The sequence below is a fragment of the Callospermophilus lateralis genome, chromosome 4 (assembly GCF_048772815.1).
Source record: "Callospermophilus lateralis isolate mCalLat2 chromosome 4, mCalLat2.hap1, whole genome shotgun sequence".
In the NCBI taxonomy this organism is placed as follows: Eukaryota; Metazoa; Chordata; class Mammalia; order Rodentia; family Sciuridae; genus Callospermophilus; species Callospermophilus lateralis.
Window position 1 is genome coordinate 16196838 of NC_135308.1, and position 23023 is coordinate 16219860.

General features: G+C 42.0%; 1 protein-coding gene across 5 annotated transcripts in view; it reads left to right on the plus strand.

Moving 5' to 3' along the window:
- Positions 1 to 23023, plus strand: part of Csgalnact1 (chondroitin sulfate N-acetylgalactosaminyltransferase 1) — a 319803-nt gene that overhangs the window by 284810 nt on the left and 11970 nt on the right. For all 5 annotated transcript variants that reach the window (XM_076853624.1, XM_076853628.1, XM_076853626.1 and 2 more), the window contains 2 exons: positions 20282 to 20460; positions 21317 to 21411. In XM_076853624.1, the coding sequence (XP_076709739.1) occupies positions 20282 to 20460; positions 21317 to 21411 (274 nt within the window). The remainder of the gene's footprint in view (positions 1 to 20281; positions 20461 to 21316; positions 21412 to 23023) is intronic.

Consider the following 23023-nt stretch of genomic DNA (forward strand, 5'->3'; position numbering starts at 1 on the left):
AGTCCTTAAAGTATCAGCTAGAGAACCGGCATCATCTGAACTGTCTGGGGCTCCCTGGAAGCCCCCACTCACAAGGTGGTCTTTATTGGACTCACTCAGAAATCTTCCAGCACAAAATGCTTTTTCTCACGTGGACAGTGAGAGGGGTATTTGCTAAAAACTGTTATTGTAAGTGTTTAATTTTGTGGCTGCCCGAGGTGGTGGACTACAGACTAACCAAAAATGTAAAGCTGAGGAATGAGATGCCACCAGGGTTTTGAAAAGTGCCAACCCCATTTCTGAATCTTGGATTATGCTTCAGAAAGACCTGAGCAGGTCCCAGGCTTTCACTTGGGCCTGAACTTGGGGCTCTGTGCAGACAGAGCTGAGTTTGAAGATGTACACCGAGTTTATCAGCAAAGATTGGGAGAATTGTTGGCTCTAGCATTAAAGGAACATTTTGTCCAATCATAGAATTAGTTCAGGAAACTCACTAAACAAACAAACAACAGAAAACTTGGCTGGCCCGACAGAAGGCCCGTGCCCTTCCGGCTCTGCTAACGGCCCTGCCCACCCGGGAAAGGGCTCCCCCCCTTGAGAGGACGGGAAGGAAATCTAACCAAGCCTCTATGAATTAGCGAACTGGGATCTAAAACCAGAGATTGTGTCAGACCAGAGACAAGCCAGTTCCACCTCTCCCTTCGGTCACTCCTGCAAGGAGCCAGGGGCCCGCCATAGCAGAGAGGGGAAGTCACCAAAGATCGGCCAAAGAGATTCCTTCCCAGCGGATTCTAAATTAGCAGGAGCGGCGCGGGAGCTGGCCGGAGCTGACGGGAACCGCGGCAGCGGCACGGGAACCGGCGGGAGCCGAGGCGGCGCTGACGCAGGAGCTGGCGGGAGCCGCGCAGCGCGGGTCTCCCAGCTACCGCTCCCACAAGTGCTGACAACTGAGGTCTCTTGCACCAGATACGGGGGCGTGGCTACCAGAAGGTAAGCAATTTTGCTGGGGGTTCTCAGCTCCAAGCTCTACAAACTTAGGGCCTGAGGGAGGCAAACAAGGAGAGTGTGCCCAGGCACTAATGAAACAGCTGCTCCACGCGTGTGCAAGGTAGGCGGAACTGTGACCACCGACAAAACAGGCCCAGTGGACCGCCAGACACATCGCTCCAGTTGGGGGAGGGGCAGAGCCGCCGGGCGCCTGCAAGGTAGGCAGACCCACTACCCACCAGCAGAACAGGCACAGCAATACACAGAGCGGCAGAGCCACCCCCCCGAGCCTACAAGGTAGGCAGACTTGCGACCCACCGGCAGGTCAGGCCCAAAAACCTGCGGAGGGGCACAGCTGCCCCACGTGCCTGCTAGGTAGGCTGAACTGTGACCACCAACAGAACAGGCCCAGCGGCCGGCCAGACACATCGCCCCGCCCCGGTTGGGGGAGGGGCAGAGCCACCGGGCGCCTGCAAGGTAGGCAGACCTGCGACTCACCAGCAGATCAGGCCCAGTGACCCGTGGAACGGCAGAGCCACCCCCGCGCCTGCAAGGTAGGTGCACTTGCCACCCACCGGCAGGTCAGGCCCAGCAACTCTCAGAGGGACACAGCTGCTCCACGCGCGTGCAAGGTAGGCGGAACCGTGACCACCGACAAAACAGGCCCAGTGGCCCGCCAGATACATCGCCCCGGTCGGGGGAGGGGCAGAGCCGCCACCAGCGCCTTTTAGGTAGACAGACCTGCAACCGACAGACAGAACAGGCCTAGTTGCCAGCGGAGGGGCAAAGCCGCTGCTCACGCCTGCAAGGTAGGCGGACCTGTGACCACCGAAAGAACAGGCCCATCGAAAGTACAGGTACAGCGGCCTCCTGGCGTGGTAGGCACATTGCCTCAATTGGAGGAGGGGCAGAGCAACCCCTAAAGCCTGCGAGGGAGACTTTGCAGCTATACAAGAGCAATATAAATATATAGGGGCAAAAATCAATAACACAACAGTTTCACCAAGCAGAAAGAAACGCGATCAGTATGAAAAGACAAGGAAAGAAAGGACCACAAGCAATGCAGGTCAACTCAACTTTAGAAGAGGTAATATCTGCAGCAGATGGAATGTCAGATAAAGAATTCAGGATATACATGCTTCAGATGATCTGGAGTCTCAAGGAAGACATTAGACAGCAAAATCAGACAATGAAAGACCACTTTGACCACTTTGACAATGAATTACATAAACAAATCCAAGAAGCAAAAGATCAATTATACAGGGAGATAGAGGTTATAAAAAACAAACAAACAGAAATCCTGGAAATGCAGGAAACAATAAACCAACTTAAAAACTCAATTGAGAATACTACCAGCAGAGTAGAACACTTAGAAGATAGAACATCAGACAATGAAGACAAAGTATTTCAACTGGAGAAGAACATAGACAGCTCAGCAAAGCTGTTAAGAAACCATGAGCAGAACATTCAAGAAATATGGGATAACATAAAGAGACCCAACTTAAGAGTCATGGGGATACAGGAAGGTATAGAGCTCCAAACCAAAGGAATGAGCAATCTATTCAACAAAATAATACGAGAAAACTTCCCAGACTTGAAGAATGAGACAGAATCCCAAATCCTAGAAGCCTACAGGATGCCGAATGTGCAAAATCATAAGAGATCCACACCTAGACACATTATAATGAAGATGCCCAACATACAGAATAAGGAGAGAATTTTAAAAGCTACAAGAGAAAGGAAGCAGATTACATTTAGGGGTAAACCAATCAGGATAACAGCTGATCTTTCAACACAGACTCTGAAAGCTAGAAGATCCTGGAATAACATATTTCAAACACTGAAAGAAAATGGGTTCCAACCAAGAATTGTGTATCCCGCGAAATTAAGCTTCAGGATGGAAGATGAAATTAAAACCTTCCATGATAAACAAAAGTTAAAAGAATTTGCAGCTAGAAAACCATCTCTTCAAAACATCCTCGGCAAAATATTACAGGAAGAGGAAATGGAAAATATCAATGAAAACCAACAGCGGGAGGTAGTACAGTAAAGGTGGGGGGGGGAATAATCAAAGAGGAAAACAAACCATGTTTAGTAACATAAATAAACAAATATGGCTGGAAGAACAACCCATATCTCAATAATAACTCTAAATGTTAATGGCTTAAACTCACCAATTAAGAGACACAGGCTAGCAGAATGGATCACTAAACAAGACCCAACAATATGCTGCCTTCAGGAGACGCATTTGATAGGAAAAGACATACATAGACTGAAGGTGAAAGGTTGGGAAAAATCATATCACTCATATGGACTTCGGAAACAAGCAGGAGTGTCCATACTCATATCAAATAAAATAGATTTCAAGCCAAAGTTAATTAAAAGGGATGAAGAGGGACACTACATACTTCTCAAGGGAACCATACACCAACAAGACATAACAATTATAAATATATATGCCCCAAACAATGGTGCAGCTATGTTCATCAAACAAACTCTTCTCAAGTTCAAGAGTCTAATAGACCACCATACAATAATCATGGGAGACTTCAACACACCTCTCTCACCACTGGACAGATCTTCCAAACAAAAGTTGAATAAGGAAACTATAGAGCTCAATAACACAATTAATAACCTAGACTTAATTGACATATATAGAATATACCACCCAACATCAAGCAGTTACACTTTTTTCTCAGCAGCACATGGATCCTTCTCAAAAATAGATCATATATTATGTCACAGGGCAACTCTTAGACAATATAAAGGAGTAGAGATAATACCATGCATCTTATCTGATCATAATGGAATGAAATTGAAAATTAACGATAAAAGAAGTAAGGAAAAATCATGCATCACTTGGAGAATGAACAATAGGTTACTGAATGATCAATGGGTTATAGAAGACATCAAGGAGGAAATTAAAAAATTCTTAGAGATAAATGAAAACACAGACACAACATATCGGAATCTATGGGACACATTGAAAGCAGTTCTAAGAGGAAAATTTATTGCTTGGAGTTCATTCCTTAAAAAAAGAAAAAACCAACAAATAAATGATCTAATACTTCAACTCAAAATCCTAGAAAAAGAAGAGCAAAACAACAGCAAAAGAAGTAGAAGACAAGAAATAATTAAAATCAGAGCTGAAATTAATGAAATCGAAACGAAAGAAACAATTGAAAACATTGACAAAACTAAAAGTTGGTTCTTTGAAAAAATAAATAAAATCGACAGACCCTTAGCCACGCTAACAAAGAGAAGAAGAGAGAGAACTCAAATTACCAGCATACGGGATGAAAAAGGCAATATCACAACAGACACTTCAGAAATACAGAAGATTATCAGAAACTATTTTGAATCCTTATACTCCAATAAAATAGAAGATAGTGAAGGCATCGATAAATTTCTTAAGTCATATGATTTGCCCAGATTGAGTCAGGAGGATATTGACAACCTAAACAGACCAATATCAATTGAGGAAATAGAAGATACCATCAAAAGACTACCAACTAAGAAAAGCCCAGGACCGGATGGGTATACAGCAGAGTTTTTCAAAACCTTTAAAGAGGAACTAATACCAATACTTTTCAAGCTATTTCAGGAAATAGAAAAAGAGGGAGAACTTCCAAATTCATTCTATGAGGCCAACATCACCCTGATTCCTAAACCAGACAAAGACACTTCAAAGAAAGAAAACTACAGACCAATATCTCTAATGAACCTAGATGCAAAAATCCTCAATAAACTTCTGGCGAACCGGATACACAAACATATCAAAAAAATTGTGCACCATGATCAGGTAGGATTTATCCCTGGGATGCAAGGTTGGTTCAATATACGGAAATCAATAAATGTTATTCACCACATCAACAGGCTTAAAAATAAGAACCATATGGTCATCTCGATAGATGCGGAAAAAGCATTCGACAAAGTACAGCATCCCTTTATGTTCAAAACTCTAGAAATACTAGGGATAACAGGAACATACCTCAACATTGTAAAAGCAATCTATGCTAAGCCTCAGGCTAGCATCATTCTGAATGGAGAAAAACTGAAGGCATTCCCTCTAAAATCTGGAACAAGACAGGGATGCCCTCTCTCACCACTTCTGTTCAACATAGTTCTCGAATCACTGGCCAGAGCAATTAGACAGACGAAAGAAATTAAAGGCATAAAAATAGGAAAAGAAGAACTCAAATTATCACTATTTGCAGATGACATGATTCTATACCTAGCAGACCCAAAAGGGTCTACAAAGAAACTATTAGAGCTAATAAATGAATTCAGCAAAGTGGCAGGCTATAAAATCAACACGCATAAATCAAAGGCATTCCTGTATATCAGCGACAAATCCTCTGAAATGGAAATGAGGACAACCACCCCATTCACAATATCCTCAAAGAAAATAAAATACTTGGGAATCAACCTAACAAAAGAGGTGAAAGACTTATACAATGAAAACTACAGAACCCTAAAGAGAGAAATAGAAGAAGATCTTAGAAGATGGAAAAATATACCCTGTTCATGGATAGGTAGAAGTAACATCATCAAAATGGCGATATTACCAAAAGTTCTCTATAGGTTTAATGCAATGCCAATCAAAATCCCAACGGCATTTCTTGTAGAAATAGAGAAAGCAATCATGAAATTCATATGGAAAAATAAAAGACCCAGAATAGCAAAAACAATTCTAAGCAGGAAATGTGAATCAGGCGGTATAGCTATACCAGACTTCAAACTATACTACAGAGCAATAGTAACAAAAACAGCATGGTACTGGTACCAAAACAGGCAGGTGGACCAATGGTACAGAATAGAGGACACAGAAACCAATCCACAAAACTACAACTATCTTATATTTGATAAAGGGGCTAAAAGCATGCAATGGAAGAAGGATAGCATCTTCAACAAATGGTGTTGGGAAAACTGGAAATCCATATGCAACAAAATGAAACTGAATCCCTTTCTCTCGCCATGCACAAAAGTTAACTCAAAGTGGATCAAGGAACTTGATATCAAATCAGAGACATGGCGTCTGATAGAAGAAAAAGTTGGCTATGATCTACATACTGTGGGGTCGGGCTCCAAATTCCTCAATAGGACACCCATAGCACAACAGTTAATAACTAGAATCAACAAATGGGACTTACTCAAACTAAAAAGTTTTTTCTCAGCAAAAGAAACAATAAGAGAGGTAAATAGGGAGCCTACGTCCTGGGAACAAATCTTTACTCCTCACACTTCAGACAGAGCCCTAATATCCAGAATATACAAAGAACTAAAAAAATTAGACAATGAGATAACGAATAACCCAATCAACAAATGGGCCAAGGACCTGAACAGAAATTTCTCAGAGGAGGACATACAATCAATCAACAAGTATATGAAAAAATGCTCACCATCTCTAGCAGTCAGAGAAATGCAAATCAAAACCACCCTAAGATACCATCTCACTCCAGTAAGATTGGCAGCCATTAGGAAGTCAAACAGCAACAAGTGCTGGTGAGGATGTGGGGAAAAGGGTACTCTTGTACATTGCTGGTGGGACTGCAAATTGGTGCGGCCAAGTTGGAAAGCAGTATGGAGATTTCTTGGAAAGCTCGGAATGGAACCACCATTTGATCCAGCTATTCCACTACTCGGTCTATTCCCTAAAGACCTAAAAAGAGCACACTATAAGGACACTGCTACATCCATGTTCATAGCAGCACAATTCACAATAGCAAGACTGTGGAACCAACCTAGATGCCCTTCAATAGACGAATGGATAAAAAAAATGTGGCATTTATACACAATGGAGTATTACTCTGCATTAAGAAATGACAAAATCATAGAATTCGGAGGGAAATGGATGGCATTAGAGCAGATTATGCTAAGTGAAGCTAGCCAATCCCTTAAAAACAAATGCCAAATGTCTTCTTTGATATAAGGAGAGTAACTAAGAACAGAGTAGGGAAGAAGAGCATGAGAAGAAGATTAACATTAAACAGGGATGAGAGGTGGGAGGGAAAGGGAGAGAGAAGGGAAATTGCATGGAAATGGAAGGAGACCCTCAGGGGTATACAAAATTACATACAAGAGGAAGTGAGGGGAAAGGAGGGAAAATATAAGGGGGAGAAATGAATTACAGTAGAGGGGGTAGAGAGAGAAGAGGGGAGGGGAGGGGGGAGGGGGGATAGTAGAGGATAGGAAAGGCAGCGGAATACAGCAGACTCCAGAATGGCAATATGTAAATCAATGGTTGTGCAACTGAAGTGATTCTGCAGTCTGTGTATGGGGTGAAAATGGGAGTTCATGTCCCGCTTGAATCAAAGTGTGAAATATGATATATCAAGAACTATGTAATGTTTTGAACAACCTACAATAAAAATTAATTTAAAAAAAAAGAATTGAAAGGGGCAGAAATATGTGGACATTCTTTATTTCTCCCCTTGACTGCATATGTCACAAATTTGCTCCCTGGCAACATGTTGCAATTATTTTTAAATTATCAAATTAAGGAATTCTTATCACTAAAGATTATTTTATCTTCAAAAAAAAAAAAAAAGAAATTGCGTACCCAGCTTAACTCTATGCTGCTTCTCTTCTTCACTTCTAAGAAAAGTGTCCAAAGTCCGCAGGTCTGTCATGTAGTCCTCTTTGTCAGTAGGTGAGTTATAGACAGTGGGTGAAGAACGGTATCGAGATCTCAGGCCGCTGCTCTCCACTGGGCCAACAGTGGTAGGGTACGGAGAAGAAGGAGAAGGACTAAAGCCTGCCAACTATACAAAATAATAAAAAAAAAAAAACCTTTCGTTTATTTTTCCTTAGCTGAAATTTATTTTTGTAGTTATTTCTTTTTTTTATTTATTTATACTGTGGTTTCAACCTAGGGGTTCTTTATCAGTGAGCTATATCCCCATCCCTTTTGGTATTCCACAGGGTCTCCACAAAGTTGCCAAGGTTGGCCTTATAGACTCCCAAGTCACTGAGTTATAGGCATGCACTACAATACATGGCTTATTTTATTTTTTTTTTTGAATACTTTGGTTAAGTGATAGTCACTGAGCGCCAGTGTTTGGATCTCAGTTTTTTTTTTTTTTATTATTAGTTGTTCAAAACATTACAAAGCTCTTGACATATCATATTTCATACATTTGATTCAAGCGGATTATGAACTCCCATTTTTGACCCGTATGCATATTGCAGATTCACATCGGTTGCACATCCACTTTTTTACATACTGCCATACTGGTGTATGTTGTATTCTGCTGCCTTTCCTATCCTCTACTATTCAATGGTCAAAATCTAGAACATTTACAACACCAAATGCTGGTGAGGTTGTAGAACAATAGGGACTCTCATTCTTTGCTGATGGGAATGTAAAATGGTATAACCACTTTGCAACAGTTGGGTGGTTTCTTACAAAAGTTAAACATTCTCTTACCATACCATCTAGTAATTACTCTTTCGTATTTACACAAAACTTATGTCCATACAAAAAAACCTAGCAGCTTTATTCATAATTGCCAAAATTTGGAATCAACCAAGATGTCTTTCAGAAGGTAAATGAGTACATTACTCAACAAGCTATCAGGTTATGAAGATATGGAGGAACCTTAAATGCATATTCCTAAGTGAAAGAAGCCAATCTGAAAGGCTACATACATGTAAGTTCAAATATATAACATTCCAGAACAGGCAAAATATGGAGGAAATAAAAAGATCAGTGGTTATAAGAGATCTGGAGGGAAAGAGGGATGAATTAAGTGGACTATAGGGGACTTTCTTCTGTATGATGCTATACTGGTGGATATATATGTTATTATGTATTTGTCCAAACCCATAGAATGTATCAATTAATATAGGTTCCTCAATTGTAATAAATATGCCACTCTGATATATATGGTAAGGGGTATTTTTACAAGAGGAGTTATGGGACATCTCTGTACCTTCCTACCAATTTTGCTGCAAACTCAAACTAAAAAAAGTAATAGGTATTTCAAAAAGTTTAATGAAGAAAATAGGTAATATCTATAACCTCACTATCCAGAGATAATTTAATCCTTTCCCACGTTTCTTTTCTATTTTGAAATCTTTAAAATGTACATAGCTATTTCAATGTATTTGTATTTACATAATTAAGACAATACTATTTGGCTTTATGTACTTTCTAAAAAAGTTACCCAAGTGTTTCCTGTATCTCTTAAAAATATTATTTCTATTACCATATATTTTAATACACAAATATAACAATTTATTATTATATGCTTATTCTGTATATTTGGATTGTCTGCAAGTTTTGGCTACTGTAAATAGTGTTAATATTGAACACTGTTATACATACATCTTTGCTTGAATTTGTGATCATTTTCTTTAGGATAGATTTCTGAAACTAAATTTATTTGGCTAAAGCATATGAACTTTTTAAAATACATATTCCCACCTATTAAATGAAATGTTACCCTAAATCATGTTCCTATCAGAGAATAATAGATAGGAATACCATATAACTATATGTCCATCAGAAGTACTACTTTAGTTTACTTGATATACAAGAATATTTTGTTATAAATGTACATTTAATTATCATTTCCTTATCCTCACAAAATTAAACACTATAAATACAATTACTGGTCACCTCTATTACCTGTTAACTGTTTGCTTAAGTATTAACAATTTTTTCTATTGCATTTCATGATCAATTTGTATTAGTTTATAATAAGTTTATTACAGGTCTTATAATTATTTAATGCTGTTCAAAAATAAAAGTGTTAATCCTCTTAAAAAAAAAAAAAAGAAAACTTGGGAGAAGGGGGTGATTCTGATTGCCAGGGTTTCCCCTACATTACTTAAACTGTCCAGTTTTTAACACAAATTATGAGGTATATAGAGATACAAGAAACTATGGCATGTGCACAGGGTGAAAAAAAAATCAGTCATTAGGAATTGTCCCTGAGAAAGCTGGGGGATTGTACTTACTTTCATACTTTCAATCAGATGCACAAAATGTGTTCCAAGAAGTAACAGAAATCACATTTAAAGAAAAGAGCACCTTTTCTCACCAAATAGGGGATATCAATAAAGAGGTATAAATGATTATATATATATATATATATATATATATATATATATATATATATATATATATATATATATATATATATAAAAATTCTGGAGAGAGTTGAAAAGTGCCATAAACAAAATGAAAAAATTCACTAAGCAGGGGTGGTGCTCAACTGCAGTTTTGAAGAAACAGAAGAAAATTTTAACATTAAGATAGGTCAACTAAGATGGCCCAGTCTAGAAAAACAGAAAGAAAAAAGAATGAAGAAAATGAGCAGATTTCAGAGACCTTATGGGATACTATAAGCTCTGAAATCAGAGGGAAAAAAATCATACAAATATTTAAAGGAATAAGGGCCAATGTTTTTTCAAAATTGATGAAAAGCATTACTTTATACATCCGAGAACCAAGACAAACTCCAAATCGAATAAACTCAGAGAAATCCACACTGGACGTATCATCATCAAACTATTGCAAGGTCAGAAAGGAAAAGCATCTTGAAAGCAAGAGAGAAGCAACTGGCCACACCAAGGATCCTTGATAAGATATGGAGACACCATGGAAGCCAGAGGTGGGGTGGCATATCCAAAGTCCCGAAGGAAAAAACTGTCATACAATAATTCTATCATTACTAGAAAGAACCACCCTTCAAAACATAAGGGAGAAATTAGGACATTCTTACATAAACAAAAACTAGACACTATCACTCGTGAACATGCCTTGTAAGAAATACCAAGAAGAGTCGTTGGGGCTGAAATAAAAGGACACGGGCAGCAATTCAAATCCACATGAATTACTAAAGAACGCCACTGTCAGTCACCAGGGGGTAAACATAGAAGGCCATAGAACGTCTTTTTTCTTTGTGTCTCTTTTTCTGCTGATTGAAAAGATTTAAATCATTTATTTCATAAAGTTAAAAAATGATATAATTTATATTGAAGGACACATAATGAATTAAGATGAAATTTTGAATACAATAGCAGCCCAGAAGAAGGAAAATGGGATCTTGTGTACTATTAAGTGAAATTAAGCATATTTTCAAGGAAAAAAGAGAGAGAGAGAGAACCTGACTATACCTGTAACAAGTAAATGAATTGATTTAATTTAAAATTTCTACAAAAAAAGAGAAAGGTCCAAATTATTTTACTGCTGATTTCTACCAACTGTTTAAAGAATTAACATCAATTCTCCACAAGCTCTTTAAAAAAATATAGAACACTTCCCAACATATTCTATGAGGCATGAATTATCCTGAAACCCTAACCAGTCAAAGACTTCCCAAGGAATGAAAACTATAAGCCAATATCCTTTGTGAATAAAAATGTAAAAATTCTAATTAAAATACTAGCAAACTGAATTTAGCAATGTACAAAGAGGATTACATGCAATGACCAAGTGAGTTTATCCCAGTAACATGAGATTGGCTTACTATGTTAAAAAAAAAATCCATGTCAGTGGATGGATTTCCATAAAAATAAACTAAAGGACAAAAACTATGTGGCTATCTCAGTACACATGGCAAAACCACTTGATGGAAGTCTAACGCTCTTTCATGATAAAAAACACTCAGTAAACTTAGAAGAGAACTTCTCCCACCTGTTAAAGGGATGGAAAAAAACACCTTGTCTATAAAAGTTTCATCAATGAAAAACTGAAAGCTTTCTGTATGAGATCAGAAACCAGGAAAGAGATCTGCTTTCATTAATGTTCAACGTTTCACTGGAAGGTTTAGCCAGAACAATTGGGGAAGAAAAAGAAAGACATTTAGACCAAAAAGGGAGAAGTAAAATTCTCTTTATTCACAGAGTACATGATCTCTTTCTAATACAAAAAATTATAAGAAATCCATAAAAATGTGTTAGAGCTAATAATATCAACAATGTTGTATTATAGGATCAGCATTAAAAAGTTGATTGTATTTGCTGTAGTCTGGCTGGGCACAAAATCACGAGCCACTCACAGCTTTGTAGATTCAAACAGCAATTCTTTATTCCTGTGGTCACACCGGCCGTCTACAAACACGTTCTGGGGAAATTCACGTTCTCTGCCCAAATCCACCTCCTCTGCCTTCCAAAAACTCTCTGAATCCTGGGAGAGACTCAAGGGGAACTCAGCCAGCAGGATATGCCCTATTCCCAGCAGGAATAATCTTAAACCTGTAACCGCCCTAAACCCGGATCCGCCCTGGTCCTTGAGCAAGGTCACCTTACATGCAATGTTACTGCAAAATGTCCTATTTCACGAGTCCTTCCACTAAGCAACATGGGGTATGCTGGCAAGGAAATTGTCATACCTACTTGACTAATGGCTCCCAGCAGTATTTCTATACAGTAGCAATAAACAACTTGAAAATTAAATAAGGATAATAATTATATTTCTTAATGTAAGAAACTATATCTGTAAAACTCTTAGAAGAAAACACAGATATAAACATTCATCACTTTAGGCACTTTTTTCATAGATACAACATCTACAGAACCGAAACAAGTAAAAGAACAAGTAGATAAATTGAACTTTATCAAAATTAAAAACTTTTGTGCAACTCTGCAAGTGAAAAAACAGTATCAATTTAGTTATTTGAAAATGTTTGCAAATCATAATCTGCTAAGGATCTAATATTCAGTATATAAGAGAGAACATTTATAATTCAACAGTTAAAAGTCAAATGACCCAATTTTAAAAATGCACAAAAGATTTGAGTGGACATTTATCCAAATGGCCAGGAAGCATGTGAGAAGCTGGTGACCATCATTTGTCATTAGAGGAATGCAAGTCAAATCACAATGTAAATCATACTCTCTAGGATGTCTAAAATCCAAAACCCAGACAATCACAAGAGTCGCTAAAGAGGTAGAAGAATTAGAACTCTTGTCCACTGCTGGTAGGAATATAAATGTACTTTGGGAAATTATTTGTCAATACTTTAAATGGTTAAACAGAATTATCATCTGACCCCTCAGTTCCATTCCCAAATACATGCCCAAATTAATTGAAAAAAGATATTCAAACAAATAACTGCACATGAATATTCACAGCAGCATTAATCACAGTAAGCAAAAGGCGGAAACAGCACACGTGTCCATCATCTGATGAATGGATAAAACAGTGGTGATCCATACAATGGAATATTATCCAGCCATAAAAGGAGTGAAATGCTGATCCATGCTTCAGTGTGGCTCAACCTCAAAACCATTATAGTCAATGAAAGAAGCCAGACACAAAAGGTCAATAATGTATGGTTCCATTTATGTGAAATATCATCACAGGAATAGAAAGGAGAGTAGTAGCTGTAGGGATTGGAGATGCAGGGAAAGGGAAAATGACTGCTTAATGGGTATGGGTTTTCCTTTTATGGTGATAAGGTGTTGGAACATTTGGAAGGTTGTACAACATATAATGAATGTCTCTGAGTTTGCACACTTGAAAATGGTTCATTATCATATCATTTGAATTTAATCTCAATAAAATATATACATAAAATGTACACATGCATACACACATACACATGTGTGCACACATACATATATACATGGGTTCTAATCAGACAGTGACTCTTATTTCTTATATGCTGGATGTGAGAAGGATCTGACTGTGACACTGTTCGCACAGCTGATTGCCAGAGTTCATTCAGTTGATCTGGCCGTCTAGATGGTGTCTCCTTCCTCTCTCACTCCTCCATGTGCATCCATCCCTCCCAAGCTCTGTCCAAGAGAATGATCTTCGCTGGCACTCCTTACATGCCCCAGCAGAGCTAGGTGCTCCTGTACTCTGCAAAATGGAGTGAAATATATTGCTGGACAGCAGCTGATCAAGGACAGAAAGGAAAGAGCATGGTGCCCACTGGGTGCCAGATGCTGTGCTGGGCAGCTCGAGGAAAGACCCAGGCTCAGGTATACATACGGTGATGTGCAGGGCAGGGAAGCCTGCGTCATCAGGGCAGACTCCAAGAAAGGAGAGAGGAATTGCATCCACATCTTGCAGAGCACAAGAGAGGCTGCAGATCTGGGAACTGTGTCTGCAGGAGCTGAGGTCCCCTCAGGGGCCCCAGAAGCAGAGATGAAAGACTGTGTCCTCCTGGAGACTGCAGCCTGAGGTTACAGCCTGGGTTCTGTGAGATTGTTGTCCCACACCCTCAATGAGACTGCCCCTCGTGGAAGAGGGTGAATCCGACTGATTGGAAAGAAAGCTTCACTCTCTCCTGTTCACAATTGCTCCCCGCACCCTGGAGCAGAAGCATGAAGGTTGGTGTTGCATTCACCCTCCATTTTTCAAAGAAAACTCTATGGCAGAGGTCTCCTATCAGACCTTTGAATCTTGTTATTTTTCTGGGCATCAGCAAATTTTTTTGGCACCTGCTGAAACTGGTTTTGCTTTCCCCATTCCAAACAAAATAAACAAAAAATTATATGCATATGGTGAAAAAGAAAAGGCAGCATTTGGCCTGGAAGAAGGCGAATCTGATTAGCTGCAGGCTGCACTGCAGCCACTATGAGGTTCAGGCACATTCACTTGCTCTTCCTAATGGACTGTGGCCCATTTGCCTGTGAAATTTTAGAGCCAGTGGAAAGGCAAACATGAGTTCCCTAAAGAAGCTTGCTAAGACTGGCATGCATGAGCTCAGGATCTAGGGAATTCTAATTGGCGAAAGTGCTTACTGTGAAAAACTGAGTGATAACATGTTTGATTTTAAATTCTTCACTATATTCAGGTGTCTTCAGTAGGTAGAGTTCATAAAACATTTTGATGTTTAGAGCTACAAGATTTAAAATTAAAAATTATACATTGGACATAATACTTGTTTCTATGCACATTTTTAAAATTTGCCTTTTATTTTTATTTTAAGGGCTATTTTGGGAAGTGTCACATTAAGACAGTTTCCTTGCAGTTGTGGGAAAAAGTATGTATTTGAGTAAATCATATTAGACAGCAAGATCTTTTATCATTTTTAATCCAGCAATTCTGGGAAATTCAAGTCAATTAGGGAAATTAAATCTCCCGTAGAAACAGTAGCTTTCTCAGGTCATTATAACCCGCATAAAAATGACTGTAACCAAGGAGTCCCCACACAAGAGATTTTATTATATTAAAGAAAGGAATTGCGTGGGACATTCAAGAGTTGCATCCGTTAATAATGTAATTCAAGAAGAAAAGAAGAAATAATTATGAGCAAACCATGAGGTCTTTTAAAACTATGTACACAGATTCATAATAGAAAATTACATAATATAAAAGGTAGCGTCCACCATGATAGATGCCCATTTCTCATTAGGCCATAACTGTCATAGGCATGTCACTCAATATGATATTTCTTTATGAGTAAATTAAAATATTTGGAACCAAATGGCATCTTAGCTTTCTCAGCTCTGTTTTTCTATTGTTTCCATATTTGCCATCTCCTTAGAGCTAGCGTTTGGGCCTGTCCTGCAGAAGCCATTGACCACAGCATCTTTCTGATGTGGATTGTGGGCTTGTACAGAATGTAGGGGACTCTGGTGGCCCCCTGAGTTGTGTGCACTTTCCTGGGAAGAGCTAGGCACCTCTGGACAGCAACTCCTTCCAGACAGATCTGAAATGTGCCTCAGCATTTTCCATGTGCTCATCTCTTTGTTCACCCAGTGTCCCGTGTCCCTGTGTGTGCCATTAACTACATGGTGCTGGGTAATCTCTGAAGATAGGGAAAAAAAGAAGTGAGGCCGTTGGTGCCCTGGAAGGGTTTGGAGTCGAGAGCATCCCAGATGTTCTCCCACAAGCAAAGGCACAAGAAAGCAGCAAGACACCAGGGGGGGCAGAGGCAAAAGGCCTGGGGGCGGGGAGAGGGCACTTCAGTTTGCTGTGAGGTCTGAGAGAGGTGGCGACTCCTGATGTGGGCCTTGGAGATGAGTGCGATTGTCACGGGAGTGGGTGAAAAAGCCTGTGGTGGGGAAAGAACACGAAGCAAGGACGGGAGGCCCAGCCATGCCCACTCCTTGGCAACTGGTCTATGGTGAGCCTCTATCTACTCCTGACTGGTCCCTGTGGTTGGGAGAACAGAAGACCAGGGTAAAGTGCCGCCTCTGAACCATGACGGTCTGCACTGGGAGTTGTAGCCTCATGGCTGTGTTGTGCTCATCCCCAAACCCACTCCACCACACTTGCTTGGGCACATCAGTGTTTTGAGCTGAAATGTGTCACTGCTTTGGCATGCCTGTTAATACCCTGTTGAGCAGGGAGCACTCTGGTCTAGAGAGGCAGTCCCCCACCTGATGAGCAGCGTGTCTAGATGAAGATCAAGGGCCCCGCTGACGGGCAGGAGCCACCTCCTCTCCATCCTGTTGCAGCTGTGTCTCAGAGGCCTACAACTGGAGCTAAGTTTGAGGAGGGGTCCCACTTCCAGGCCAGAAGGTTTGAGGATGTATTTATCTCTCTGCTCTGGGAAAGAAAGGAAGTTGAGCTGCTCTGATTATTCTCCTGTTCCCAGCTCAGCCCTCTTTCTTCAAGAGTGTTTGATTAATATCAAGGGCTGGCCCAATAGCAAGGAGGGGCCCTGCAGGTTATTGGCTAGTTAAAAGCATCATGGGTTGAGGAAGCACAAGGGAAACTGGTGCCATTATCCCCAGTAGGGTCTAGAGGCCTGGATGGCCTGACAGTCCTGTGGCTCACATGGAGCTAGCACTCAGGGGCCTTTCCACCACCTGTGACTGTCTTGCAGTGCTTCCCACACCAGCGATGACTCTGTCCCCACCCTGCCTCCTGTGTTCGCTTTCATCCGGCCTCCCAGTCAGGGCTTCAGACAGGGGCCAGCACGGATCCAGGCTGCCAGGCCAGCAATCATGTGGCATTCTGCGTCCTGGCCACGTTGCGTGGGGTGGTTGAGGGGGCCGAGCAGAGCCACAGAGCGCTGCGGGCACAGGAGATGGGCAGAGGCTGCCAGTGCCATGTGCACACTGGCCTCACAAGTCCCCGGGGAAACAATTCATGGGACAGAGGGGGCCTGTGTTCTGGGACTGTCCCATTTCATATCTGTCCTGATGGAGGGAGCTGCAGTCGATGTGCGCTCCAGAGAGTGGATTAAAATGCACATTCGGAATGGGCGACGCCCCGAAAATACACGGGTTGTCTCATCCTCGTAGAGAAATGGACTGGACAGAAAGGAAGCAAAGTGCCTTTTGGTTGGGCCAGAGCAAGTGCTCCCCAGCACCCACTTCCCTGAATTCTCTTTCTCTGGAAGCAGTAGATTGAAGCACAGAGGTTGATGTTAAAAAAAAAAAAAAAAAAAAAAAGTTCTTCCAAATTAAGGTCATTCAAATCTTAGGTGCCATGAATTCTCCCTTCCCTTTCCCAGTCACTGTGATTGTGATTGTCCTGCAAGCCCAGGTTCTGTTCCACGGAGCAGAGAGTAGAGAGCAGCGTTTATTAGCAGCAGCTCGAGCCAGAGTTTGGGGAACTTTTGTGCAGAAGAAGCCATGTTAATTTATGTGTTGGGTGAGCATCTACACCAGGTCACCAGTCTCTGTTTGAACTTGGTGGCACTCAGCCGTCTACTATTCATTTGCCTCTCTGTCACCCACGGGCTGGTTGTAGCTTTAGCACTGTGAGCTCATTTTCAGATGCTGCCTTGTCGTCTTCATTGTTTAATGTGATTTAACTTCCCCCAAATATGTGACACATCAGTACACATGGACTGTAGACTGTTTAGGGAGGGAAATCCTGATGCTGCGGTTCTTTTAATGCAGCTTATTTATTGATTGATTAACTGATAAAAATTATTTATTGATTGATTGGTTGATATCAGGGATTGAACCCAGGGGTACTTTGCCACTAAGCTATAATCACAACCCTTTCATTTATTTATTTGTTTTATTCTGAGACAGGGTCTCAATAAGTTGTTTAGGGCCTCACTAAATTGCTAAGGCTGGCCTCGAACTTGCGATCCTCCTACCTTAGCTTTTCAAGTCGCTGGGATTACAGGTGTGCGCCTCCACACGGGGCTAATGCAGCATATGAAGGAGCAACATGCCTCTTGCCTTTGCAAAAGTTGCTTGCTATCATTCAAATAAAATGCATTTTTTGTATTTGAAATCTCTTGTGATAGATTCTATAAATGCTCCTGGAGGAGGTATTTGAATTATGAGCTCATTCTTTGTGTTCTCTGCTCTGCAGATTAGCTACCCAACCTCCCTGAAGTTAAGGGAGCAGAAGTTCCAAAGAGCATAAACTTAGAAACAAATGGAAAAAAAAAAAAAGACCTATTACAGGATGCTAAAGCAAGACAGGCCCCAGGCTGGACAAAAAGCAATTTCCAGGCCTGGCTGGACACTCTCTTAGATGAACAGATGAAAATCCAGTCTTCCCTGGAAGTTGGTTGTGCTGACTTCTGGAAGCTGGGGCTGTAGAAACCCCAGCAGACATGAAGCTGGCTGCCAGGCCTTCACACCGCCCTTGTGTTTTTGGAAACAGGGATGTGGCTCTGTCCTTAACAGTGCTAGACCTAATACTGAGAAGGCTTTGGAGCCCAACTATGGTGCTACTCACAGAAAATATGGACTGAGGTCCCGTATCCAGATAAAAGGTTAAATATAAAGTTCTAAGAGGAGGAGAGTCCCTCAAACGTAGAGCAGGGCTGAATTGAATGCAGAATTAAGGAAAAAGAAAACTCGGAGGCTAAAGGGACCTTGCAGCTCTGCACCTGCTGGATTTTATAATAAGGAAACTGAGGAAAGAAAGACAAAGTGACTGGCCTTTAATAAATTAGAGGCAGATCAGGGCTCAGAACCATTTATAGACCCACACATTTATTCACAGGTGTCTGTTGAACATCAGGTGGGGACCAGGCACAGCTCCAGGCCCTGGATCCAGGTTTCCTGACTCACGGAGGAGGGCTCTTTCCACCATGAGGCCTTCTGCCCTGATCTCAATCTGAAATGCCGTGTCTGGCATCAGACTCAGACAAGGCTGGGCCCACAGATTCCTCAGATAAAAATCCAAGCCCCCGCTCAGATCTGAAAGAAGATCGTAACTCCAAGGAGAGGCAGAACTGGTTTCACTGATAAGACGACCAGATATGAGTACAACTTAGCATCGAAGCGCTTTGTCTCTGTATTTATGTTGACCTTTAACCAAGAGAGTGACTTCGAACAGAGAATTAAAAAAAAAAAAAAATGGAACTTGGCTTCCATACCTTTTAACTCTGTCAAGATTAGAGAGAAGTTGGGGAATGGTGGGCCTGGTAGGGAGGGTGAGGAGTTGGGGAAGGGGAATCCACTATGAAAGAAGGGTGGTGTTGGCAAGAAGAGGGGGACCCGCCAAATGCCAGGCCCTGCACACACAGGAACTGGAAGGTGGACCCCTCCTCCCTGGAGGGAGGCGGTCCCTGTCCTGCTTTACGCTGAACGGTGAATTCTGTTTTGCTCAACACATGCCTCTTCCAAAGGTTCTCCTGTGCCTGGATAAGAACGGCAAACTGGAGAACCACCTTGGCTTCCCCACCTGGGCCTGGGAATCCCTGGGAGCTAATGACAGCGCTGCTTCCAGAGTGCCTTGTGCTCTGGGCACCATTTATCTGATAACTGATAACTCTGTGAGACAGTCAAGGAAGGTGTTATTATTCCCACTTTGCAGATGAGGCAACCGAGGTTCAGGAAGATTAATGGGCTTGCCTGCCTCTCAGAGCTCATGTCCCGGAGGTCTGAGGCTGTCCCAGTCTTCTGATTCCAAGATGCGATGGTTTTCCGCCATCCTCTATTGCTTTACCTGAGGGTGGGGAAGGAATCCAAGTTTCAGTCGGTTTGGGGACAGATACACATCAAGAATATTTTTTTTTGCCTAGCTCCTGGATTTAAATGCAGATGAGAAGATGCCAGGAGGGGCCCATTCCATGGTAATTTAATTTCCTCGGCTCAGTAGATTCATTTGGGTGACTGAGGAAGCATGGAGATTTCCCATGGGGTGTGTTTGTAGTTTCGCTGGTTCAGGCTTTCTCCTTCACAAAAAAAATCATCAGTAGTGATGACAGCACAGTTTTCAACGTGGGGAAATTGCCAGACGCACAAGAGGGGAAAAAAAATCAAGTTAAAAGTTTGCTAGGTGTTCTTGGTCCTCTTTATCCCAAGGGTTCCACTGAGTCTGTACCTGCCTGGGTGGTCCCTCCCTGCACCCTTCGGGTTACAGAAGAAACAGGGTAAGAGGTGGATGGTCCTAGCCATGTTTTTTTTTTCCCTGGGAATTCTGTCAGCCTGGGAAGAAACTGGGCGTGGGATTGTCTGATCGTCTCTTCACCTTCCCTTCTAGAGCCGCCAACTTCAGGAACTTCACCTTCATCCAGCTGAATGGCGAGTTTTCCCGGGGAAAGGGACTGGATGTGGGAGCCCGCTTCTGGAAGGGAAGCAACGTCCTGCTGTTTTTCTGTGACGTGGACATCTACTTCACCTCTGAATTCCTCAACACGTGCAGGCTGAACACACAGCCAGGTGTGGCCCTCTCCCCCAGGTGTCATGCTCTGCAGTTCACTCTGAAGTCCTGCCTCACCGGGCTCATTTTACCCCAGGGACACAGAAAGGGACAGTCATCTGGTTTGGTCTCTTCTTGGGTGCCACATGGCAGGCCTGGCAGACACCATAATTCTGGGACTCAGTCCAGAGTTGGTTTGTGTAACCATGTTCTACTGGGAGGCCAGCCTTAGTGGCCATCACAGGGGAAGGTGTGGGGAGGAGGACAGGGATGTTCCAATCCAAAGGGAAAAAGGCATCTGTGGGCAGATACCAAGGCAGGAGGGGCTGTGAGCAGACGGAACCCACATTATGAAAATTATTTCAATAGACTTTGCTTGGGCAGGACTGATAATCAGCTAAGAATTATTGGCATGGCCATATTAGTTGTTAAAATATAGAAACTCTTCCTACTTTGGGGAAGATTTCCTGTATTTCCAATACATTGGTAAAGAGCAACTACTCTGAGCTCTCTACCCGCTGCTGCCCTGTCACCTCAGGCTCCCTGGCAATCCTTGAGACTTCCCTGGATCCAGTCATCAAAGGGTTGATATTTGCCAAGCAGGGGAACCAGGACTCTTCTTCCATACCCACCTCCTGGGTGGGTACCCAGTGCCAGAGCCACAGACTATGGAGATCTTGAACATGATCCCTGCTCTGGGAGGGCAGAAATGTTTGAGCATCTGATTGACAGGTCTACCTGGACTGCGCTTGTCAGATCTATTTAGAGTTGCGAGAAGAGAAAAAAGAAAAGTGGGCGCAGACATCCAGGATGTCCCAGAGGCTGACTGTCAATGAATCTGTCCCTTTAAGCAAATGCTTGTTTTCTGGTTTGCAGGGAAGAAGGTGTTTTACCCAGTTCTTTTCAGCCAGTACAATCCTGGCATAATCTACGGCCATCACGATGCGGTCCCTCCCCTGGAACAGCAGCTGGTGAGTAATTACCCCGCGGATCCCTTTGTGCGGCTGCTTTGTGGCTTTCATTACCAGGGGTGCCTGACGGTGAGGAAAGGTTAGTGGGGATCTGTGGATGGATTCCCTCAGTAGTTTTTAAGTTGAGCAGATGTTCTGGCCTTTGCTCCCAGCGCCTTGTTGATTGAAAGTGTTTGCAGTATTTAAAAGTGGAAAATAAATGGGAACGGTACCTTACAGGAGGGTAATTTCACACCTTCATGGTTTTCTTCTATGGTTTTGGGGAACGAGTGTTATTGCGAGGTGACTGAAGCATACTTTCTCTTTATTATTATAAAATCCTGCCACATAGGAAAGGTGAGATTAATGTTTCCATTGGTTGGGTGGAAAACAGACACTGGAAAGAGGCGGCTCACCATGGGGCACAGGGCTCTCCGGTGGGGAACGAGGGCTGAGCCAGGTCCCCAGTCCTGGGTCTTTCTCATGGCAGGACAGTTCCCACATATCAGCAGGCCTGGGTGGACACTGGCATCAGAGGTGTCATTGGCAAGATGGCTTTTGAAGGAGTAGTGGAGAGACCTCTCTGCTAAGATCGTGGCTACACAGGTGATGGGCCGTGGAACCACATGGCCAGTGACTCTTGAAGCCAGATGTCATGACAGACTGCTGGTCCCTTCAGCAGAAAAGCAGCACAGGCATGGGGTGGGGGCCGGGGGCAAACAGGAAGAAGATCTCCACTGAGCCTAGGCTGCCTCTCCAAGAATGCATTTCTGTTACTTTTTTCTTCTCTGATCCGTGGGACATGTTCCAAAACCCCCAGTGGATGCCTGAAACCATGGGTAGTACCAAATCCTACACAGACTATTTTCCCCTATATATACACACCTAAGATAAAGTTTAATTTATAAATCATAGTAAGAGATTAATTAATTAGTAATAGAATAATTATGACAATATACTATAATAAACATATTTATTTCTAGAATCTTCTATTTCATGTTTTTGGACTAGTACTGGCTCTGGCATTGAACCCACTAAAAGAGGTAGAGGGGGTGGATTTTGAACTGTTGCTCATCCTCCCTTCAGAGAGGTGAGATATCTTGTCTTCAGCTGCATTTTAGTTGGGGCTGAATCTTTGGGCTGCTCCTTCCAGGGGGTGGTCTGTTCTCCCTTTCCTGTGCCCTTCACCCACCCTCCCTCCCTCCCTCCCCAGTTAACCTCTGGCAGCTGATGGTATGATCATTTCCAAAATGTGGCAGCTTTGAGGATCTTCAGGCTAGACACAGATTTCTCACCCATATCCTAGTGTGGTTTCCGTGGGTTCAAGCCAGGAGACATACTAAGAGAGAGAGTGCCCCATGAAACTTTAGCACCATTGTATGTCTGTTGAAGTAGAGTACCTTTAACCATGCTTTATACAAACAAACTATACATTTTTACTCCCCAAGAGCCAGTTCTCATCTGCTTACAAGTGAAATCTCGCCCCATCAAGAAAAACTTCTCATTTTCTGTCCTGAAGAGTTTTAACCTTCTAATAAGGTTTAAGGGAAAAGTAGGGTGCAGAGTTTATTTTCTTTCAGCCAATCAGAATAAAAGTTCCTTTGGTTTCAAATGTGATTAATTCGTTAGGTCA